Below are 21,250 nucleotides of genomic sequence, written 5' to 3'. Positions count from 1 at the left end.
AATGTTTAATTATGTTTTTATAGGAACGCAAATGTTTGTTATATAAAACTTTGCTGATGAAGAAAAAAATCCGCAAAAGTGGGGTAGGGTTTCATTAGTCCCTTGGCCCTATAGTTCTGGCACCAATAATTCAAGAGCAATTGATTTTTGACTAGTTTTATAATTTATAAAAGGTTCTATTAAAAAACTACAATCTCCCCCTCATGACCAAATCTGCCGATATAAAAAAACATAGATGGACACACAAAAAAGCCAGCTTCATAAATATATTTCGTTACTCACAAATTGTAGCAGAGACTCGTGAGAGTTGGGCCACTGGGAGAGTTGGGCCATGGGCTGTTTACAGTAATTGGTAAATCATATGGCTTTTGTTTACAGTAATTGGTTAATCATATGGCTTTTGTTTACAGTAATTGGTTAATCATATGGCTTTTGTTTACAGTCAATTATGTAAGGTATGATGGCACTTCCTTTCTTTCTTGTTAGCCAAGCATGAGAGACAAAGGTAAGCTGTGCAATCAACAAAATTCTAAATTTCTTGATGAAAAGTAAATTCTGTAGATGTAACAGAACAACAAAAGTTGACAAAAGTTGAGTTGGTATGCTGGTAATTTTATTAGTTGTAGATGGGTGAAACAAAACTGGATGTCTTAAGATTAAAATCTAAGCCATGTTATACTTTCCAATAGGAAATAGTGAGAGTTAGACCATTTACAATACGAGAGTTGGGCCACTGGCCCAACTCTCACTTGTCACATATAAATAATCTCCTCTATTTCTCTATATTATATCTATATCTTTTCTATATATACACTCTATTTCTATACATATATAGGCCTCCTATAGTCAGTGAAGTCTTTATTAGGAGCTCATGGTATACTCTAAAAACATTTACATACCTACAAGGTTCTTTATATGTCGAATACATAATACATGAAAAAATACTTTACTAAACATAATATAAACTAGAATATTAAGACGGAAAGGGGAATAACATAAAATAAGAATACACATCAGTTATTTTTACAGTTGAATATGGGTCGACTATACAAAAGAAAGACTCCTATGACTATTGACAAAGAAGGTTTAGCAAAGGCAGCAGAACAGGTGAAAGATGGAAAGATGTCAGTTATAGGAGCAGCGACGAACTTTGGTTTGTCAAGGACTACGTTTCAACGTTACATAAGCATGACCCTTAAAGAACGTCTAGCCAGTCGCTATGAATAGTGCAGTAATCTAAATCTTATTATTCCTCCCTTCATGGAGAAACTTTGTCTGACCACATCAAAGATTTGGACAATCCATACCATGGACTAACTCCTGGTAAAGGTATGGAGTTAGCCAATGAGTTTGGAAAGATCAATTATATGAGTATGCCAGACTCTTGAACCACCAATTCAACAGCTGGTAAAGAAAATGGCATTGCTCCTACAATGAAAAACATTTTAAAATGTTATTCTTCCAATTGACTTTTTTACTATATTATCTCGTACAAACCCAATACGATGAATGAAACTAAACTGTCATTTAAATTGCTCTAGTTTTCAAATTTAATGTATTCTTAATTTAAATTTTGCAGGGAAAGATTGGTTTCGAGGATTTCGGGAGCGACATGGGCTTTCATGTCGCAAACTGGAAGCTACTTCAATGGACAGATCTACAGCATTTAACAGAGTGGCAGTTACCCAGTTCTTTTCTAATCTCTCAGATGTATACAACAGGTAGTAATATAGTATTAATTAAAATTCAACACATCTTATCTGTAAGTTAAGAACTTACGACATTCCTACAACATAAACAAGTCTGTGATTGTTTTTGTAATAATTATTGATATAAAACTGGTGAGCTTATAATTCTTCTAATTGCTTATGGGCATGTATTGTTTTAGATACAAGTCTTCTCCACAAGATGCATATAATATAAACGAAACAGGCTTTACAACTGGCCAGGCTCCATCTACAGTGGTTAGTCTGGTGGGGAAGAAACAAGCTGAGGCTATCACTTATGGAGAGAGAACAACTGGTCACTGTTCTATACGCCATCAATGCTGGTAGTTCAGCAGTTCGTCCGTTCTATGTGTTTCCGTGGGTAAAAGTCAACCCAGCCTTCCTCAATGGAGCCTTGCCCGGACAAGAGGCTGCAGCTACCAAATCTGGTTGGATGAACAGCGAGATATTTTCTCACCAATACTTGCCTTTCTTCATACGTCAGACAAGATGCTCTAAAGACCGCCAAGTCCTCCTCATTATGGACAATCACGAGTCTCATGTGTCGTTGAAAGCCATAACCACAGCTAAAGGTAATGGCATTGTATTACTAACATTGCCTCCACATATATCTCACCGTGTGCAGTTATTAGCCCTCTTTGCCAACCCATAGAGCAGCCTGAGCAGTTGGAAACAGCTGTTGCAGAAGAACCCCTCACAGCAACCCAACCAGATCAACCCATAGATAATCCAGAACAGTTAAAAGCAGCCACAACAACCAACCAACCAATGAACTTAGACTTAAAGTAACAGCGCAGAGGTTAATGCGATTCCAAAGGAACCTGCACAGAAGAAAAATATAAAGAGAAAATGCCGAAAAACAGCTATCTTTACCGAAACTCCCGAAAAGAGATTGATTGAGATCGAAACAAAACAAAGAGAAGAGAAAAAAATACCTGAGAAAAAAACAAGAAAAAAACGCTTGTTACACACTTATAATATCCGTCGTCGCCTGTTAGCTGGCAATATGTACATAATTATGTAATATATTTTTTTTTTTTGGTTCAAAATAAATTAATAAACCTTAACATTTTACTAGTATTTAACGTGATGGCCCAACTCTCCCGAAGGGCGGCCCAAAACTCACCACCCTGTGGGTTACCAACTTGCAAGATGTTGATGTTCACAGAAAATGTAACTTTGCTACAAATTTAATTAATTGAATCATGTGTAAAACATATAAATCTATCTTGAGTATAAATATGAATGCTGTAAAATAATTTGTTTACATATTATTCCCAAAAGACTAAAGTGGCTCAACCCTCACAACAAACAAAATTGCAATTTTTTTTATGTTAACATTTTCATATTATTGTACGCCTTAAATAGTAAACTATTTGAACAAAAATAAATAAGTTTTACAGCATGAAACAAAAGAGGTTTTCTTTTTAAAACCCACAAAATGACTGATAAATGAATATTTTCAGGTCAATGTCCTAGCTTCATTTATTTTTAATGTCCAACAAGCTATTTTTTAATTTATGGAATTCTTCCAGGCTGTAGAGTAAAACCTTATGGAATCAAAAATGATTGTTGCATACGAGGCTAATAAAACAATGGACTTTACATTTCATGGATTGTCTCAAAGCATGGGCATTGGAGCAGGAGGGGACAAAGTCTTATTAGCCCGTATTTTTTGAAAAACGATGAAAAGTTACATGATTATGGTGTCATCTATATGTGACGTCATTTTTATAAAACTGACACCACTTATAAAGTCCTCCCATGTAGCCTACCCCTTTGATTAAAAAAATGTACAATGTGTGACCTGCTTATTTCTTAGGTTAAAGTGTGTTAACCCCTTAAAAATGACACTGGCTAATGGGATCTATGAAAGGAGGATGATTTATATACATATATCCCAAAGTGATATGTATTGTATCTTAGTTATTAGTAAAGATGCAATTTTTGTAAAGAAAAATCCCAAGTGTAGCGATTAGAAAAGGAAAAACAGTTTGTTGCGTGAGTTCTTTTTTCTTTTTTATCCATTATTTAATAGTTCGTAGGTGTGTTAACTTATCCCTCTGGAGAAAGAATTACAGCCTATCTTTGTTAAAAAGAAGAATGCGATGAGAAGGCGAGAGCGAGACATATGGTAAACCTGAATTAAGACCCTTGTTAATATCAGTTGCCTATTACATGGGGGAATGAATTACCGTCATAAAGAGAAGAGTCTTATACATTTAAAATAGCATTAGTGCAGGGAAGATATTTTAATTATAATTAAATTCAAATATATATATATTAATTTTTATGCATTTTTTAAACAATTTAAACAAAAGATAGGGAGAAGGCTTACTTCAAAGAGAGAAGTTAACACCAACACAACCTATTAAATAATGAACTATAAAGAAGAAAGAGCAGATGGAACAACCCATTTTCATTGACAACTTACAAAAATACAAATAATACTACCAATGGAGTATTACTTGACTAACTAAATAGTTAAGTTATCAAAATATAAAATATCTTTGGAGAAGAAATTAAAGGTTCATATGGGAATAAAGAAATATAGTGAAATTGAAAAAAATTAAAAACAGACAAAGGAAAAAGAAATGGACATATCTTTGTACTTTTTTTTAAGTTCTGAAGTTGTAGTTTTTAACTATAGATACAGTAATAAAACTTTTTGAATCATTTTTTGAAGTCGGGCAATTTTATTGTCTTGCTTTTAAGTTAAAATTATACGTATTATTGTACACATTTATAGCTAAGTGTTTGAGTAAAAATAAATTAGTATTGAATCTTGACTAGAGTGTTGTTTGACATTGTGAAACAAAGACTATTACAATTATTTTCAATATCTTGAAGATTAAAAAAAATCCCCAAGACGCAATTGAGCACTCTTTTCATATATAAATAAATATTCATATCTACGGAACCTGCTGCTCAATTTGAACAAAGTAATTCTGAAAGGTAACAATAGTTAAATGTGGGGGGAATTATTCTGAATTTGTTTTTATATTAGCTTTTTTTGCAGCCATGACCATATATTACCAATTTCACACTGAGGATCAAACTTAATCTTAGTTAAAGTGGGTTCATTTCTTTTTTTTAGTTTGAAATGGTATCTACACTGTATTTAAATTAATAAAACGATATTTTTATTTGAATTAGAAATAAAATTAACTGAGTTGTTGAAATGCCATACCAGATCCTTTCATAAAGATCAATCATTTATTATATGGGATGGAATAACAAAAACACTATAACCTTTCTACCTCTTTTGGATCTCCAGATAGGATGATGTTCCAAGCCTTCAGGCTCATCAAACTTTAATGAAGGGATTCATGTTTGTTTTTAACATTATAATAAGACACCACAATTTATTATAACAATAAAATCTGTCATATTGGTCCATATATTTCAAAGCAAAAGCTTCAAACTACGAGTATCAGATAGGTGAATCAATTGGTACTAGATTTAAGAAAAATAAGAAGAAAAGGAAACTGAGTATCAAGAAATGAGGTTTTTTAGTGAATTAGGAGTATTTTGTAACCGTTGTGACCTATTATATATGAATCAAATGGATGTAGGAATTTACTTTCGTATTATGATTGAGACTCGATCAAATGTTTTCATAGAGTATTTGACTAATTACTAAATACAAAATTGAATCAGTTAATTGTATGTGGAGATATTGAGATTTTGTATAATAAATAGTTTTATTTCATATTTTTTTAGAAAAATATATAGCTTTTATTCAATATAAAAATATACTTTTTGTGATTAATGTTTTCAAATGGTAACTTTACCATCAGTACGTCGGAGATATGACAATGTAGTAAAAAAACAGATTAGTTGTGTGCTTGAATAATACCCTCATAGGTACAAATTTGATGATAAAAAGTTGCTGGAAGAGTTAATCTTACACTTGTGGGGAATAATTGGAGACAAAGTGATTGATAATTTCATAAACCTTCTTATATTCGTCAATATTCCGAATAAATTGAGGACGACGTCGACGAATGGATGTTACTGATTGAAAGATATCGACTTCATCCCAATAGGACAATTGTTCAGCACAAATTCTACCAGCGATATATATCCCTGAGCGTGAATATCCATCGGTAGAAACCACTAACATGGGCCCTTGTTCGTTGAGAGTAGCTCTTAGAAGGTAAGAATAAGTTGAAGCATGTATGCTAGCCGGTTCACTACTCCCACTTTGTTTACTACCATTAAGACACAGAGAGGATGGAAATTCTTCTTTATGAACATTAACTAGTTTTACAATTTTTTTAGGAGCTCGAGTAATTCCAATAGATATTTTACGTGAACATTCTACTGCTACATGCATATGTTGAGATTTTCTGGACAAAAATATCAAAATTGATAAGTTGAATAAGAAATAAATATTTGTATTGATGACATACCGATGAGGTGCTGTTTCCGTTTTATGAATGGAGAGAGTGAACAAATCGTAATCAGGACCTGTCTTTGCATCAAGTACCTCCACTGCAAAAGCTACACCATAAGATTCAAATCCTCCTTCAGGCCAAAACCTAGGATATTTCTTACTAAGTAAGGGATTGTTAAATACTAAAATCGTATTAACATCATGATCATAAGTCTAGAAAAAAATTAGAATTGATAATTCTCTAAATTAATTTTAAAATACGATATTTCATACCATACACCAAAAGTTACCCAAAGTATTCGTCATTGGCCACTCTGTAGCAATAAACTCATTTTTGAGCTTAAACCCATCAAGATATACCGCATTGATATAATCAGCTACTTCTGCTCCAGATCCTTGAAAGCTTGATAAGTATAATCGGTGATTGTCTGGAGGTACAACCATAACGTTACGATTTTTACTTTGATTTTCTTTCATGTGTGCTGCCGCACAGTCACCAATGCTGAACCGGGGTTGTAAACTCTGTATTCTTTCGTATTCCTCCTTTATAAAATCAAAGTTATCCAGACTTATAAATTTTTTCATAGTGATGGTCGTAATCCCACAAACTAAATGATCTTCAAGAACATCATACACAAATCTGTAATGAGCTGGGGATTGAAATAGACTTTTACGATAGCTTAAAAGCTCTTGTACTGTTCCGAAAACATCTATTTCGGATTTTTTCTGGGCCATTAAAATATTACGATCAATTCCAAGAAACATCCCACACCGGCTACCACCTTCGTGACAATGTAGTATAGGTGGTCCAAATTCTAAGGAGTGTGCTGGCAGATCGTGCCTCACGTGACGTCTAAACTGGAGTATTGTGGACGTATTAGTAGACTCATAGGCTGGCCAATCCACATAGTGATAATGTCGAATAACACGCTCTTCAGTGTTATACTTAACATTTAATGAACGTACCTATGAATAACATTGAGAGCGTAGATTGTATGTATATTGGTTAAAAAGGTAAGAAATTTTTATTACAATGTAGGCTGCAAAATTTTCTTCTTCCAACAGCGTTACAGTAAAGTCTCCATAGCTTTCCTTAGTATTTATGTGCGGAGGCCAATATTGAACACACATTATACGAGTCAGTTCAAATGTACGTGTAAGCATGACAATAACATTAGAATTTTCTTTCCAAATCATTGACCAAAAATCTTCCGTCATTCTCTCCATGGGACCTTGACAAACAATCCATCTATTTTGTAAGTCTCCAACGTCTCCAATATAACTAGCGTTAATATAATCGGTGTCCCTGAAATTCTTCAAAGTATAAATAGTTTAGTTAATGTTGAGCAAAACAGTTGCATTCTTTTACCTCAGACAGTTTTACACGGTTAAAGTCATATGGAACAGAGAAATTATGCAGATTTTTCCGAATGTTTTCGGGTGCAAGAGCTATTGTAAATGTATGTTTTGTGGCAGTGGATCGAGCTTTAGAATATTCTATTCTATCAATTATGGAGTGTTTACTTCTTTTAGCATAGTATTTTGAAAATTCGGATATGTCAACGGGAACACGACGAATTTGAGACATGGCTCCATTGTCATCTGCAAGAGCTGTTCTGAACAGGATTGTCTCATTTTTTTCTATATTTTTGGGCTTCCGAATAGCCTTGCTCCGATATTTGAGGGTTGCAATCCCCAGGAGCAAGATGGATATGAGAATGCAGCCAAACCACGTCCATGTTCCTTCAGTTAAAACACAACACACATATGTAGGTATCACGAATTCTTCTCTAATTAGAAGTATTTCCGTTACAGAATCGTTCATTTTAGAATCTGCATATTATCCCATTCCACCAACGCACGCTTCGTCCTCATAGGCAGACAGACGCATTAGTAGTAAATAAAGAATAACTCTCTCCCTCTCTCTTACTTGTTTGACCTTAATGCTTAGATTCAATACCAAAGGGCCCACCAAAAAAAAAAAAAAAAAAAAGATTCCGGCCAGCTCACCACATGTGCTTCATAAAAATACCTTTGTCAGATATATTATATACTGACATATATGTATTAAAATTGTATATAATATTAATCTTCATGGTTTAAATATAAAAATAGAAAACAATTTTTTTGACTCATTTATTTTTCAACATATAGATATATAATATAATATATTTTCCATAAGGGGATACTTAGATTAATATTAAGTATAAATGATTTAATTTTATTTAACTGTATGAAGCATAAAAAACACAAATAATGAAGGAAAATGTTTGGAATAATGAGACCAGAAGGAAGGTATCACAGGTTTTAAAATAAAATAAAACAACATTAACTGAATATTCAAAATTAATGGGGATTACTTTGGAAAATCCTAAGAAATAAAATAAAATGCAACATCGAATAGTTATGAGTGATGACCATTACATGATTATAAGGGTTAAGCCCAGATAAATACAATATGAGGGGTAGAATTATCATTCGTCTTTCTCTTCATCGACCATGTATTGTTCATCTTCTGAAATAAGCAATTAATAAATTAATTTAAATTGTGGCGATTATGGATTAAGGGACTTCAAAAAATTAAATAAATCATTATTGAATAACTACAGATAGATTACAACTAGAAATGGGTATTTACCGATTTGTGCATGATTCCAGGGCTGCTCTTTACCGGATCCAAAGAGAACAAACACTGTATTTCCAATTAAATAAGAGGCCGATGCCATGAGAAATACAATTCGCCAATGCTCTAAATTATTCTTTAAAGAAAAATGAATCGTAATTAACAATCTTCAATCATTGTTTTATATTTATACATGTCTGTTGAGGATGATTCCAGCCAATGAAGGAACAATAATCCCTGTGATATTAGCAACGGAATTGGAGATCCCCATAAGAGTACCAGCATAATTAGATGCAATATCAATGTGATTGACTTTAAACCCAGAGGAGTTACAACCGCTGACACCAATAGTGATGACAATAAAAAAAACAGCTAATACTGCATTGCAACCAACAAATCCCAAAGCTATTAAGGAGAGTGCAGGAATCACAAAAGCTGTAAAAGAAAAGAAAGATAGTGGAGATAATTTATATCTAAAAAATCTCTCTATATATATTTTTACCAAGGGAATTAAATAATTTTCTGACGTGGGTTGTTGATAAATGTCCATCACTAATTAGTCGATCTGCAATCATACTACTTATGATAGCTATTATGACATTAATTAGATAAGGGAGTCCCGATAGAATGGCATTCTATAATAAGGAAGAAACAATTATTTGAAATCAAAATAAAACATTTACTTGTTGGTATGATTCACATATATCATATACATTGTATACTTACAGCCTTGATGTTAAAGTGCAGAATAGAGTTTAAATAGAGAGGTGTTTCCGTGAGTAAAGTGTAAAAGCTCCAATTATTTGCCACTTGAACAACCAATAAACTCCAAAATGGCAAAGATGTAAAAATTGCCTTCCATGGAGTGGACTTTGGAGGATTTTTTACTCTCTCTAGTCCTTGTATTTCAGAGAGAATATATTCCCGCTCGTCTTCTGTTATCTTTGGATGACTCATTGGGGAATCATGGATCAAATAGAGCCAGAATATGAACCAAAATATACCAAGAGAACCAAATATAATAAAAACCCACTCCCAACCAAGTTCGCTGATTAAAAATCCAGACAAGGGTTCTGATATAACCGTTCCGAGTTGTGCTCCAGTATAAGTAAAGGCACTCATACGACTTCGCTCAAGAGGTGGGGCCCATTGAGAAAGCATGGCATGCATTGCGGGAAAAGTTACTCCTTCAGATAGTCCTGTAAAAATATTTTTGTCGGGAATATTGTAAGAAAAAATGAAGACACTCTTACCTCCCAATATACGTACAACGATTAAGAGATAAAAGTCAAGTTTAGCGACCCACGGTGTAATAATCGTAAATATGGCCGTAAGAAAAACACCTATCCCAAATATAAGTTTTCCACCCATTATTTCAGCCATACGTCCACCAGGTATTTGTGTCACGAAATATCCATAAAAGAAAGAACTTAAAATAAAGCCTTGAGTTTCTTCGTCCCAATCAAAGGGTCCATCCTATAATATCAAAAGTTGTTTAAATCAAATAAATTTTGTATATATAAATTGTATTGGGAATTTACGGGTAGAAATGAACTAGAGGAGTTTGACAAGGGAGAAATTGAACTCGTACATTCATTATTGATATCCGTACCATTATCCTCTATTCTTATAGCCGTTGAATTCACCATTGCTATCATAGCAACGGACAAATTAACTCGCATTCCATAAACAATAGCAAATCCCAAAAAACCCATAAGAACGAGTACGTATCGCCGTCTCATTTCAAACTCTATAAGATATTTATTCGTAAGGCAACTCGTATCCTTTTATTTCGTGTATTTCCTTACCTTTGTAGTAGGTTGTACAAAAATTCAGACCAGAAACGATTTTATCTACAAATCTAGGCATGGTCTATTTAAATATAGAATATTAGAGCAAATCGGTCTGCAGCGAATCTGAAAGGAGTATTTGAAAATATTTTGGAGTAATTAATTTAAACTAGAGATTACTTATATTTTGGTGTTTTAATTAATTAAAACAAAGTTTATATAGTTGGACAACACAAGAGTATCACTTTTTTAACTAAAACACCCCTCATTGAGTTAAGCATGTTAATGATATACAATTATCATTATTAAAAAATGTATACACTAGGATGAACAAAATTGCAAGCCTTACATAACTCAATCAAAATTTAAACGTATTTTGATTTAATAATGAGATTATTTATATAATCCCACTCATTACAAACAAGATTAAAATAGCCATAATAAATATACATGCAATCAAATTACGAGATCAAGCATACCTATTACTAAACTCAGTATTAATTAATGTTCCCAATTCATTACCTAACCATATGTCACTTCATGTTTTGTAAATTATATATTTATTTATTGACAAAAAAAGAAGTCCCAAGGAGTTCCTTTTAAAGGAACAATACTTTTTACATATTCAAACCTCGCCCTTTATTTGTCGTTCATAATGATGTTTCTAATAAGACATTGATATGAGAACAGTTCTGATATAAAGACATTCCTTTCAACATACATTTTTATTAATTTCAATAAGTGATCATTAACATAAAAAAAGTAATCTATTCAAGAGCATAAAACGATTGACCTTAATTACGGATTTTATGTCATCGTTCTATTATTATAGGGTAAAATAATTGATTTGTTGTTTGCAAATAAACATTTCCTTCAATTACAAAAAAAAATCAACATTTATTTTTTTATAATTTGAAGATTATAACTCATAAGAGGTTGCACGTTTACAAGACATAGCATCCGTCTTTATTGTTGAACTATTTTAGCTTTCAATCTTCTAGCTATGTCTTGCACCTTTTTAGCATATCATAAAGAATCTAAATGGAAAGAGGGGTCGAGGTGCAATGTTATTTTTTAATAAAAACGAGGTTAGACAACAAGAAAATCGTAATGGAACAAAGCAGATTTATTTATAAAGTAACTCCCTCTCTTTCTCTTTATAGAGACATCAGTGGGTGTATATGTTTCATAATTAATGTAAAGCATAAAAAGTAAAAATTGAAAAATTGTTTTTTCCATTGATTCCTTATTTATTAAAGCTATATTTAAGTTTTTCAATTATTATCTATAGTTATATTCCTGTATTTGGGGATTCCAATGACGTCATTCGTTATGGTAGTAAATTTTCAGTGAGAGCTGAAAATCATTGTTGACTAACTCAGTTATATTTATATAATAATAAAACATTGGGTCGGCGCAAAACCATAGAACTAGATAAAATACAAGATGAAAAAACAAAATTAAAAATGTATTTAATCTCTATGCGCAAGACATTTGAAATAAAAAGTAGACAAAAAAATATGAATCAGAATTATGTTTGTCATTCACATAACCTAAATGAAAATATAGAATAATATGATTATTAATTACCTTTTTTAGATGATTAAAGTGTATATTATTTTTTTTTAAATAACTTTAAGAGCATGGTTAGGATTCAGTTACTAAGAATTTAGACTTTAATGAAATTATATTACATGAATCTTAATTGAAAAATAATTAATTATACATTTTATTCTCCCATGATTTTATGTAAACTATTCGGAAATCGAGTATCAACAACTCAATTCTTCAATCATCCTTAATACGAATCAGGCGTGAATATCTATATCTAACGAGTAACAACATAATACGAAGTAATTAATGGTAAATAAAGATATTTCTTCTAAGATATAGAACAACGAATAGCTTTTTATAAAGTTCTTGAATTTATGAAGCGCTTGGGTATCTAGAATATATATTTAAACACCTACAGTCAGATGAAGTATTCAAAAATAAATTTTTATTCATGTATCACTATATTTTGGTCAATTAGGATAAATCTATTGATAAAATCATCAAACTCGCTCTTCGTTTCTCAAAATTTCCAAGGATCTTTCTGATTACTAAAATATCTAATTGTACTCAACCAATGTTCTATTTATTTTCAATCACTGTTTTAGTCTTAATCTGACGTTATGTTTGTTCGTACATCCTAGAGGTTTTTTTTTAAATATGAATAACACATGTCTACAGTCTAAAGTTAATTGATAACGTAGAAGTAATTAACCAATGAGTACTACAAATATCAGTAGTTATACCAGATTAAATTAAAAAAAGATGCATTAAATATATATATACATTGAAATTCTACTTTGTAACCTCATCGATAAATTTAATTAATTTTTAAGAAAAAATATGGTTGGCTATTATTGAATATGCACTATTTGTTTTGTTCTTAAATACATAATTATTTCTTCTTTATTCATAAATCACATGGTATAATGTGTATCTCCACTAAATCATCCAAATTTTAATACTAAAATAAGAATGTTTTTAAATTAAAATGGATATTTAGACTAATTGTTTCAACTTGTGTCTGACATATAATCTTTAATAAATATTTCTACATAACCCCATAACAAAAAGTTGGCTAAAAATGAATTTTAATAGGTCATTTTATACAATGAACTTAGGGATGAATTGTTGAAGGAGTATGTGGATGATGAATTAATAATTATCTGGAAGGATTTTTAGATAATTCCTTAATTAAATATGGTGAAATATATTCATGAATATCAAAAGGAAATACTTAAATAGTTAGTCATTCTTGTCTCATTTTTAATATATGTCAATATTACAAGTCATACAGGTGCATCCCAAGTTTTCTCAAATTAAATAATATCAACGGCATATTCGTAATGCAAAATGTGTACTGACATAAGTACATATCCCATATTTGAAGATATATTAAAACTTCAGAATATGAGTATTATAAGAGATGGATAGCGTAGAAAATCCAACTTTGTACCCACCATAATTAGAACCTGTAAAGGTCCAAAGTATTAATAGAAACTTTAAGTCTTACTTATTTTGAAAACAATAGAATAGTATTCTTATATATCGATATAAAAAACAAAATCGATTTTTTTTGTCGTCTGATACACATCCTATAGCCTATAGGATATAAGTAACTGAGATAATCTGCTTTTTTCTTTAATAATGGAACAGTTCCCCCAAATTTAGCAATCCTATCTAATATTTGATATAACCTAAGACAAATTTAAACATATATTTCAAATAGGAAATTTAAAATCTTTTGCTAAATATACTTAATTAACTTAAGTGAAATCAAACAGACGTCTCCTTCGTTTCACGCAGGAGTCAGCTATAAGGGAGTATCCTCTTGTGTTACCTAGCCTGAGACTCATATACTTCACTACGACGTAGAGTATCCTCAAGGGGTATGAATTTCGTGAATAGAATGAAGATATTATGACAATGATTGTAGAATCAAGAATAGAGATTAAACTTTATAGAAACAGCTCCGGAGGAGAGGTACTACAACTTATTGGAATAAAGGAGCATTGATGTAGTTTTTAGATGAAAGCGTACTCCAAGAGACAAATATTTCCCTATATTAAAGAAATATGGACTTCCAATGTTCAAAAACCACGGAGTAGATGAGGAGAACGCATGACTTAAATAATAGTGAATTAAAATACTAAATATTTAAAATAGTAACAGGTCAAAACATCGCTGGCTGGCACGTTATTTCCCCCCACAATTGTCGAAAGTCCCAGCGCAGCCAGGCTTATCAACTTATCACCGATAAGCAATATCCCCAGAACAACCAGGAGGTTGGAAATACTTTGACTGGTTTATAATTTATATTATGATACTACTAATATTATTTTATGATTAAGTCTATAAATAATAGATAGATGTCGTTAGTTCTGCTTATTTATAACTTCTCTCTTTCTTTCTATCTGGTGAATCTAGGTGGAAGTCCTATCTACAATCTCAACTTCCGGGTCACAGAATACAATAAATAGTTTTCAAATGTTTTTATAGATACTTAATAATAGTGTTCGAAAAACGTATCATACGGATGTAAAACCTCATATCTAGTATTACTATGTAGCTCGTAAAAGGAAAATTAATATAAAATAAAAGCGTATTGTGAATATAGCTATATTTATTTTTATCTATTCTGTAGCCCTTAATGAGAGTTCAGCTGCTCATTACATTTCCTCTTTCTTTTTTTCTCCGATAACGATGTCGAAGAGAGGTGGGTTTTTAAAGCCATAGTCATATCCAGGGATATCTCGTTGATCTGTGATGTTTGTTTCTTATTTGCAGGACGTGGAGGATCCGCAGGAGCTAAGTTCCGTATTTCCCTCGGTTTACCCGTGGGTGCCGTCATTAATTGTGCGGACAATACAGGTAAGAAATAAATCCACGAATTGTTATGTTAGGGCTTCCTTAACGGTGACTCAATCTCCTGCTTAGGTGCTAAGAACTTGTATATTATCGCTGTCGGAGGTATTCGTGGTCGTTTGAATCGTCTACCAGCAGCTGCTAACGGTGACATGGTCCTTGCCACTGTAAAGAAGGGAAAGCCAGAGCTCCGTAAAAAAGGTATGTTGATTTTAGTGTGATTTCAAATTAAGATGCAGACAAATGTGATTTCTTTGTACTAATTGGCGGTTCTTCTTTCTTATGATTCTAGTAATGCCGGCTGTTGTTATAAGACAAAGGAAGACTTTTAGAAGGAAAGACGGTTCGTTTCTCTACTTCGAGGATAACGCAGGGGTTATAGTGAACAATAAGGTAAATACGTGATAGTGAATGCTTCCCTGCCACCATCGAAGCTGACGGGGCCAATCCATGGCCTCACTCAGTCAAAATGGTGGCTAGATTAAAAGTGTCTTGGCATCTATTGGTCCCTTGATGGTGAGTCTATTAGGCTCTTATACTATACGAGGATTACCCTAAGGTGTTACAGCTTCTTCTTATCATCATATTAATTTATTTATTTACCTTTGTTGTTGGGGGCAATTTCTTTAATTAAATTATCTTTCTTCCCACATTTAGGGTGAGATGAAAGGCTCTGCTATTACCGGTCCCGTTTCCAAGGAATGTGCTGATCTCTGGCCAAGAATTGCATCTCACGCAGGAAGCATTGCTTAAAACATCATTTATATATCCGATATAATAAACAATAAAAAAAACTAAAAAAGAATATCATGTTTTTATTTCTATGAAACTTATTCCTTGGCGAACTCCTTTCTGGTTGATAATTTAAATAAAAAACTCATTTTAGGGCTATTTTCGCGGTTACATATGTTGTAAAATTAGATTTAATCGTAAATAAAGCAGTGAAGTTGCATGGGTCAATTCCATTGCCTTCCTTAGAAGTGTAAGCAATAACAATTTATCTAGCAACATTTGGAGAAATTAGAAGGCAAATTTTTTCACGACTAGAATGTTATATTTAAAGTTAGATATGGTAGGACTATTTTTATCTCACAAATTAATATATGTCATAACTATACATAAATGTTATAATGGTAAAATTTTCATAGGCACAAAAATCTGGTAATAAGATATGTAAAAGAGTAAAAAGGAATTGTTCCTCCTCGATTATAGATGGATTGAGCTTTCGATAATACATTGGCGACACCTGGGTCTAACGCCAGATCAGATTCCAAAGCAAACTGAGCCTCTGGTAATTCCATCTTATTTCGCCGTAGTAAATTTATTTGTCTTGAATCAATGGGAAACGACTTAGGTACATGAGATTCTTTAAAAACTGACAGTGATTCTGGCGTCATTCTCGATAATTTGTTCACCTAAAATAATGAGAAAGGTAGACTAGTGCGACAAACATGTAACAACGAATCGTATTACCGAAATGAGAGATAATTGATCAGGGGTTAAATACTTAACTCCCCATGGTGGTATGAACTCAAAGTTCCCAATTGGAAGCATCTTCAACAATTCCGGATCCATACCAGATATGAAGAGCCCTAATGAGGATACATCAGAAGCCGACATTTTTTCCACGGAATCTCCATAATACTTCATTACCTATGCATCACATTCATGGATAAAACTAAACATTTAGGAACACATAATACAAAAATACCTGATTCATCACTTCAGTTCTGAAATTTTTATTGTCGCACGAATACAAATGCTCGAGAATGGTAAGCCTATTAAAGTCAAATATGCGAGATTGGTTTTTCCCATTAGAAATCGGAGATTGATCTTTGCCATATAATGGCCCAAACAACATTTCAATCATTTCTTTATGATCTCCATCTTCATTCAGAGAACATAACAAATGTCCCAAGCCTACTTTACGTAATTCCAATATTTCTTTAGAATTTTCAGCATCTTTGAGATATTTTTTAATCCTACTAGTAGCAACCAAATCTACAGGCTTTCCAGAAAATGATCCAATAAAAGATATAGCATCAATATTTGTATCTCGAAACTCGATATCCTCTAAATCAATAACTTCAAGTAGAGTTCCTAAACTCAACAATTGTTCGGTATTTTTGAGATCAACACTGTCTTTAATAGCATTCCAAATAGAACTCTTTTTTTCTTTACTTATCCAAGGAACATTTCCCAAGACACTTAAACAGTCTAGTTTATCTTTTGACGTCCATTTACTTATATCATTTGATTCCAAAGAGACTGCAGACATTCGAGCAGCAATGATGCCATCGCATGTTATATTAAGGGGTTTATGAGTCAATTCCATAGTAAAACACTCTTGAAGTGAGCACCAATCCTGGTCTACACATCCAACAATAGAACAGAAGGTCTTCTCATCATATTCAGGAGTAATTTCTTTTGCCGTAAGGTTGTAAAGGTATTTAACCTCTCGAATAACGAATCTTTGAGCATCAATGAGGAAATCCTCTATTGAGTCTAAATGTTCAGATATTTTTGTTGGACTTGATCTATATTCCTTGTATAGATCAGATATAATCTTTGGTTCTTTATCATCTACTTGAATAATGCTTCTTAATAATCTTTCCTAATTCATAATGAATTTAGAAATAAGAATGACATTGATTTCTATCAAATCTATATATGAACATTTACCTTTTCATTAGTAATTTGAATAACTAATTTCTTCAAATATTCTCTATTTGTATCACTAGTGGAGTCCAGTGCTGTCCACACATGGTTCATTCGATTGTATAGTTCAAAAAGTTTTTCCTTGAGAGCTCTTCTGGATCTGAGATTCTTTGGGGGTAGTTCCTCAACAGTATCCCTTTTCGCAACAATGATTGAATACTCTGATACCTTTAAGTAGAACCTCATTAGAGTGTTGAAATCATTTCTGAAAGAATCTCTTTCTATATCTTCATCAAGCCATGATTCGCATGCCTACATATAATGTATAGAAAATTAAATTTACAATTTTAAGGTTAATCTATGTAACCAAACCTCCAAAAAAGTTGTGGGACGCTCAAATTTAGGGAAAAAAGTATATGTATGAAGGAGTTGAGAGCTTTCAAGGATCTGCATCATTGCTTTTCTGAAATTATGTGAACGTATATCCATTAAACTATTGTTCTGAACATTAATCAGCAAGTCTCCGAAATGAATCAAATCCCATGCTCTCCAAGATCGAGGAGCCCTTCAATGAATATAAAAAATGTAAATATTGAGAAATATAAAATTATCTGCTTACGCATAGCCATGGATGATAATGTTTGACCAAGTATCTCTGTCTTTTTTATTCAAACAAGTCAATTTCTTTCTCGAATCTCCACTTAATGTTGTCTTAATGAATAAACGAATATCAAATGGATGAAGTGATTGTAGAAAAGACTCATCCAAAAAGTAAGACAAAGATCCCAACTTGTTGATTGTTGAAAAGGAGGCTTCCTCTTCCTCAACACCCATTATAGCCAATTCCTTAAGATCCGAGTAAGATAAGACTGGCATTAGTTCTGACATGGGTACTGTGCCTAGTTCTTGAATAATTGATTTTTTTATTTCATAATTGTCAATTTTTTGTATATCTTCAAGTTTCATGGCAGAGAAAATGTATCCGCCAAAAATCTTCACATCATTCATGCTGAATGCACTCCATGCATCAGACAATCCATAAAACAATGCCTTTTGCTCAAAATATTTGACCATTTGATCCTTAAAGCAGTGGCGGAGAGATGGAGCAAACTTTAAGAGATGTTTAGATGAACTAGATTTGATATAGTTATTGAATGAGGAAGCAATAAGAGGCAAATCCAACAGTGAAGAGTTGTATAATTTTGCGCAGGTAATACTAGGAACTAAAGAATCTAACTTATCATGGATATCGTCTTTACTCATGGGAATTCTGAGCTGCTTCCATTCTTCATCGAACATTTCGTATTTCTATTGCAATACGATAGAAAATGTATAGATGTATTATAAATGAGGTTACGAAAAGACTTACTAAAGAATGAGGAATATCTTCAGTACCCTTCAAAAACGTCAAATTTGATTTTGGATGAATCCATTCTAAAATATCAGAGTAGTAAGGAATAAACTCAGTGTTACTCAGGAGATTTTCAGCCATTGCCCACTTTTGTGTAGGTGTCATCTTGTTGGTATTCCGCAATCTTTCGATATTAGTATCTCCCCATTCTAAAATGGTGGTGGAGGGCAACGCATACGCCAGATCTGAATTGATTGCTATTCCGTTATCCATATGCTTTAAAATATTCCTAGCTTGTGAAAGTCTCATCCAGGGACTATATGCTCTATTTACTGCATCTAAAGTTAATGACTCAGTTTCAGGATTGAAAACTTCTCTGGATCGTGTCACATAAATTGGCCCCATTTCCTTCAACAAGAGGTTAGAAATGGATTGATTCATCGTTTGAGAAAACTTTAATTTATTCACCTAAAAAGAAAAAGTAAGACCAAAATTGTATTAGCAAATTTCGTGATATTTACTCGAATTATCAACTCCCAAGATATTTTGAATGCTCCGAAATATTTTTCATCATAATCTTTTAAGTCTTCCTGACCAATAAGTGAAGGATCTAACATGTGAAAAACATCTTTTCTAGCTTTCAAACTCGTATCAGACCAATCAATGCAATCTGCCAAGGCTTGAACCTACGAATTAATGAAGATTTAAATAAATAATTCCAAATATGCTTTTAATCTTACTTGAAGTGGATTCAATTTGAATTGGTCAGAATTTTTAATCATTTTTAAGATAGGAGTTTTATTGTTAGACACTCTATTTGACTCAGATTTCCAATTGGATAAATCCTTTGGACTAAAGCATTGAAGTAAAGGAACAAACCCATCAAACTCGCCATCAGTTCTAAGTTTTAATAAATCGAAAACATTACGCAAAATCAATGTTGACTTTTCTATAACATTTTTCCAAATACAAATATGTGCTCTAGGAACTTGACTCCAGTCATCATTACTAATTTAATTAAAAATAGTTTATCAAAATATTCATAACCCATAAGTCATTCATAACACAAATCTTAGGGCTTTACCTAGAAAATATATCAAAGCCATTGGAGACATTAGCCCCATTTACAATGTCGTATGGTAGGAATTTGAGGGCGTTCTTTGACTCTTTGACCAAATCTTCTACTATAATTGAATCATTTTTTTTAGACCACCATTCTCGAGATATTACTTCCGAAATTTTGGACCAAATGGAATTACTTAGTTGACTATCATCCGAGATGCCATCCAAAAATGTAATTTGTTTATCCTCATGGGTTGTAAAACTGGAAACAATTTTAGTAGCGATTGGATCTGTTTTCGGAAGTGTTCTTAAGTATTGAGCTAGTACACTAGGAGAATCTTCTATCCATGAGCTAATTAGAGACTCTCCAGGAAATACTAATATCCAGGATGGCGGAACCTTATTCAATAAATTATTAAGAGAACCACCCTCGACAATTGTTTCAACAACATTAGGATGGTTAGTCATCAGGTCCTCGATCTCTTTCTTAAAGGCTGACCCTAGTTTTAAATAATAAAAAAAACATTGGTATTAAGTACAAAATGCAAATAACCGTTACCTTTCAAACCGGCACTATTTAATCCTCCAGGAGCAATTATTTGAAGAAACTTTTGAATTGATGACAAATTATCATTATTTACATCCACCACGGACCTTGATGAAACCGATCCGATAAGGAACATTAAAAGGGCTCCTAAAAGACCCATTTCCTTTCTAAATAAAACGACTAACAATCTTTGAATTATGTTCTGGTTGACTGAGGAGAAGGGGATTAATTTTATTTGGAAATATGATAAGCCTAGGAATGTACTTTGATCTCGATAAACTAGAAACCTTTTTTTTTTACTGGGATATAATACGAAGCAGTTTATACCTACTATTCAAAAGATTAAATTAAATTATTACTACTTTTCCCTGCTCCAATGGCAACTTTATTTTTTGTAATAATTTAACTAACGTTGAGACTAAAGTTTGATTATGCAATAAGAAAAAAAATAATCAAGAGAAAAAAACTAAATAAAAACGATAATTACAAAAGGAAGTACTTTAGTACTGAGTGTGCGATATATTTTACAATGTCTTTTATTCAAGAAGTGGTGAGTTGTTCGACTATGAGTAATTGTTACAAATAACAATTATAATTTATTTTTGCTTTATAACTTTTTATCTTAGAAAAGTTTAAATAAAATAGAATACGACTTGGAACTATAATCCCCAGAATCC

The 21,250-nt window shown here is 32.3% G+C and overlaps 4 protein-coding genes and 1 long non-coding RNA gene across 7 annotated transcripts; 2 read left to right on the top strand and 3 right to left on the bottom strand.

Annotated features, from left to right (window-relative positions):
• Nucleotides 1-5,412: 5,412 nt before the first annotated feature.
• On the bottom strand, nt 5,413-8,024 carry LOC121119716 (receptor-type tyrosine-protein phosphatase mu). Its single transcript, XM_040714481.2, has 5 exons — nt 7,496-8,024; nt 7,159-7,440; nt 6,400-7,092; nt 6,143-6,339; nt 5,413-6,079 (listed from the first exon to the last, which is right to left on the bottom strand). The coding sequence occupies exons 1-5, from the start codon at nt 7,949-7,951 to the stop codon at nt 5,635-5,637; spliced, it is 2,073 nt and encodes a 690-aa protein (XP_040570415.1). The 5' UTR covers nt 7,952-8,024; the 3' UTR covers nt 5,413-5,634.
• On the top strand, nt 7,307-8,248 carry LOC121119725 (uncharacterized). Its single transcript, XR_011780296.1, has 3 exons — nt 7,307-7,447; nt 7,501-7,895; nt 7,957-8,248. It is a non-coding gene; the product is annotated as an uncharacterized lncRNA (long non-coding RNA).
• Nucleotides 8,249-8,345: 97 nt separating this feature from the next.
• Nucleotides 8,346-11,132, bottom strand: LOC121119703 (major facilitator superfamily transporter 10). 3 transcript variants are annotated; one of them, XM_040714448.2, is made up of 9 exons: nt 11,019-11,132; nt 10,558-10,665; nt 10,291-10,499; nt 10,003-10,225; nt 9,476-9,948; nt 9,252-9,384; nt 8,943-9,184; nt 8,765-8,885; nt 8,346-8,641 (listed from the first exon to the last, which is right to left on the bottom strand). In XM_040714448.2, exons 2-9 carry the CDS (start codon nt 10,616-10,618, stop codon nt 8,601-8,603), a joined length of 1,503 nt encoding a protein of 500 aa, XP_040570382.1. In that variant the 5' UTR covers nt 10,619-10,665; nt 11,019-11,132; the 3' UTR covers nt 8,346-8,600. The 3 variants fall into 3 exon arrangements, with proteins under 3 accessions (XP_040570382.1, XP_040570393.1, XP_040570401.1); XM_040714459.2 differs by having other exon boundaries at nt 11,062-11,106; XM_040714467.2 differs by having other exon boundaries at nt 10,720-11,083.
• A 3,549-nt stretch (nt 11,133-14,681) lies between these two features.
• On the top strand, nt 14,682-15,760 carry RpL23 (ribosomal protein L23). The gene is made up of 5 exons (XM_040714437.2): nt 14,682-14,806; nt 14,878-14,961; nt 15,028-15,156; nt 15,248-15,348; nt 15,613-15,760. Exons 1-5 carry the CDS (start codon nt 14,794-14,796, stop codon nt 15,706-15,708), a joined length of 423 nt encoding a protein of 140 aa, XP_040570371.1. The 5' UTR covers nt 14,682-14,793; the 3' UTR covers nt 15,709-15,760.
• Nucleotides 15,756-21,022, bottom strand: LOC121119692 (uncharacterized). The gene is made up of 11 exons (XM_040714433.2): nt 20,586-21,022; nt 20,049-20,526; nt 19,705-19,972; nt 19,486-19,650; nt 18,983-19,432; nt 18,233-18,921; nt 17,986-18,178; nt 17,638-17,925; nt 16,667-17,569; nt 16,429-16,608; nt 15,756-16,370 (listed from the first exon to the last, which is right to left on the bottom strand). Exons 1-11 carry the CDS (start codon nt 20,731-20,733, stop codon nt 16,098-16,100), a joined length of 4,035 nt encoding a protein of 1,344 aa, XP_040570367.1. The 5' UTR covers nt 20,734-21,022; the 3' UTR covers nt 15,756-16,097.
• Between the last annotated feature and the right edge of the window lie 228 nt (nt 21,023-21,250).

The sequence above is a fragment of the Lepeophtheirus salmonis genome, chromosome 1 (assembly GCF_016086655.4).
Source record: "Lepeophtheirus salmonis chromosome 1, UVic_Lsal_1.4, whole genome shotgun sequence".
NCBI lineage: Eukaryota > Metazoa > Arthropoda > Copepoda > Siphonostomatoida > Caligidae > Lepeophtheirus > Lepeophtheirus salmonis.
This window is presented reverse-complemented; position numbering and strand designations above follow the sequence as displayed.

Excerpts from the sequence above, each read along its gene's own strand:
- LOC121119716 (XM_040714481.2), bottom strand. The coding sequence starts at position 7,951 with ATGAACGATTCTGTAACGGAAATACTTCTAATTAGAGAAGAATTCGTG. Across the intron at positions 7,441-7,495 it reads ACCGTGTAAAACTGTCTGAG|AATTTCAGGGACACCGATTA; the intron begins GTAAAAGAATGC and ends TATACTTTGAAG. Across the intron at positions 6,080-6,142 it reads ACGGAAACAGCACCTCATCG|AAAATCTCAACATATGCATG; the intron begins GTATGTCATCAA and ends ATTTTTGTCCAG.
- LOC121119703 (XM_040714448.2), bottom strand. The coding sequence starts at position 10,618 with ATGCCTAGATTTGTAGATAAAATCGTTTCTGGTCTGAATTTTTGTACA. Across the intron at positions 9,385-9,475 it reads TGCACTTTAACATCAAGGCT|AATGCCATTCTATCGGGACT; the intron begins GTAAGTATACAA and ends TCCTTATTATAG. Across the intron at positions 8,642-8,764 it reads CTGGAATCATGCACAAATCG|AAGATGAACAATACATGGTC; the intron begins GTAAATACCCAT and ends TGCTTATTTCAG.
- RpL23 (XM_040714437.2), top strand. Across the intron at positions 14,962-15,027 it reads TAATTGTGCGGACAATACAG|GTGCTAAGAACTTGTATATT; the intron begins GTAAGAAATAAA and ends TCTCCTGCTTAG. Across the intron at positions 15,349-15,612 it reads GGGTTATAGTGAACAATAAG|GGTGAGATGAAAGGCTCTGC; the intron begins GTAAATACGTGA and ends TCCCACATTTAG.
- LOC121119692 (XM_040714433.2), bottom strand. The coding sequence starts at position 20,733 with ATGGGTCTTTTAGGAGCCCTTTTAATGTTCCTTATCGGATCGGTTTCA. Across the intron at positions 18,179-18,232 it reads ATTATCATCCATGGCTATGC|GGCTCCTCGATCTTGGAGAG; the intron begins GTAAGCAGATAA and ends TATTCATTGAAG. Across the intron at positions 17,926-17,985 it reads GTCCCACAACTTTTTTGGAG|GCATGCGAATCATGGCTTGA; the intron begins GTTTGGTTACAT and ends CATTATATGTAG.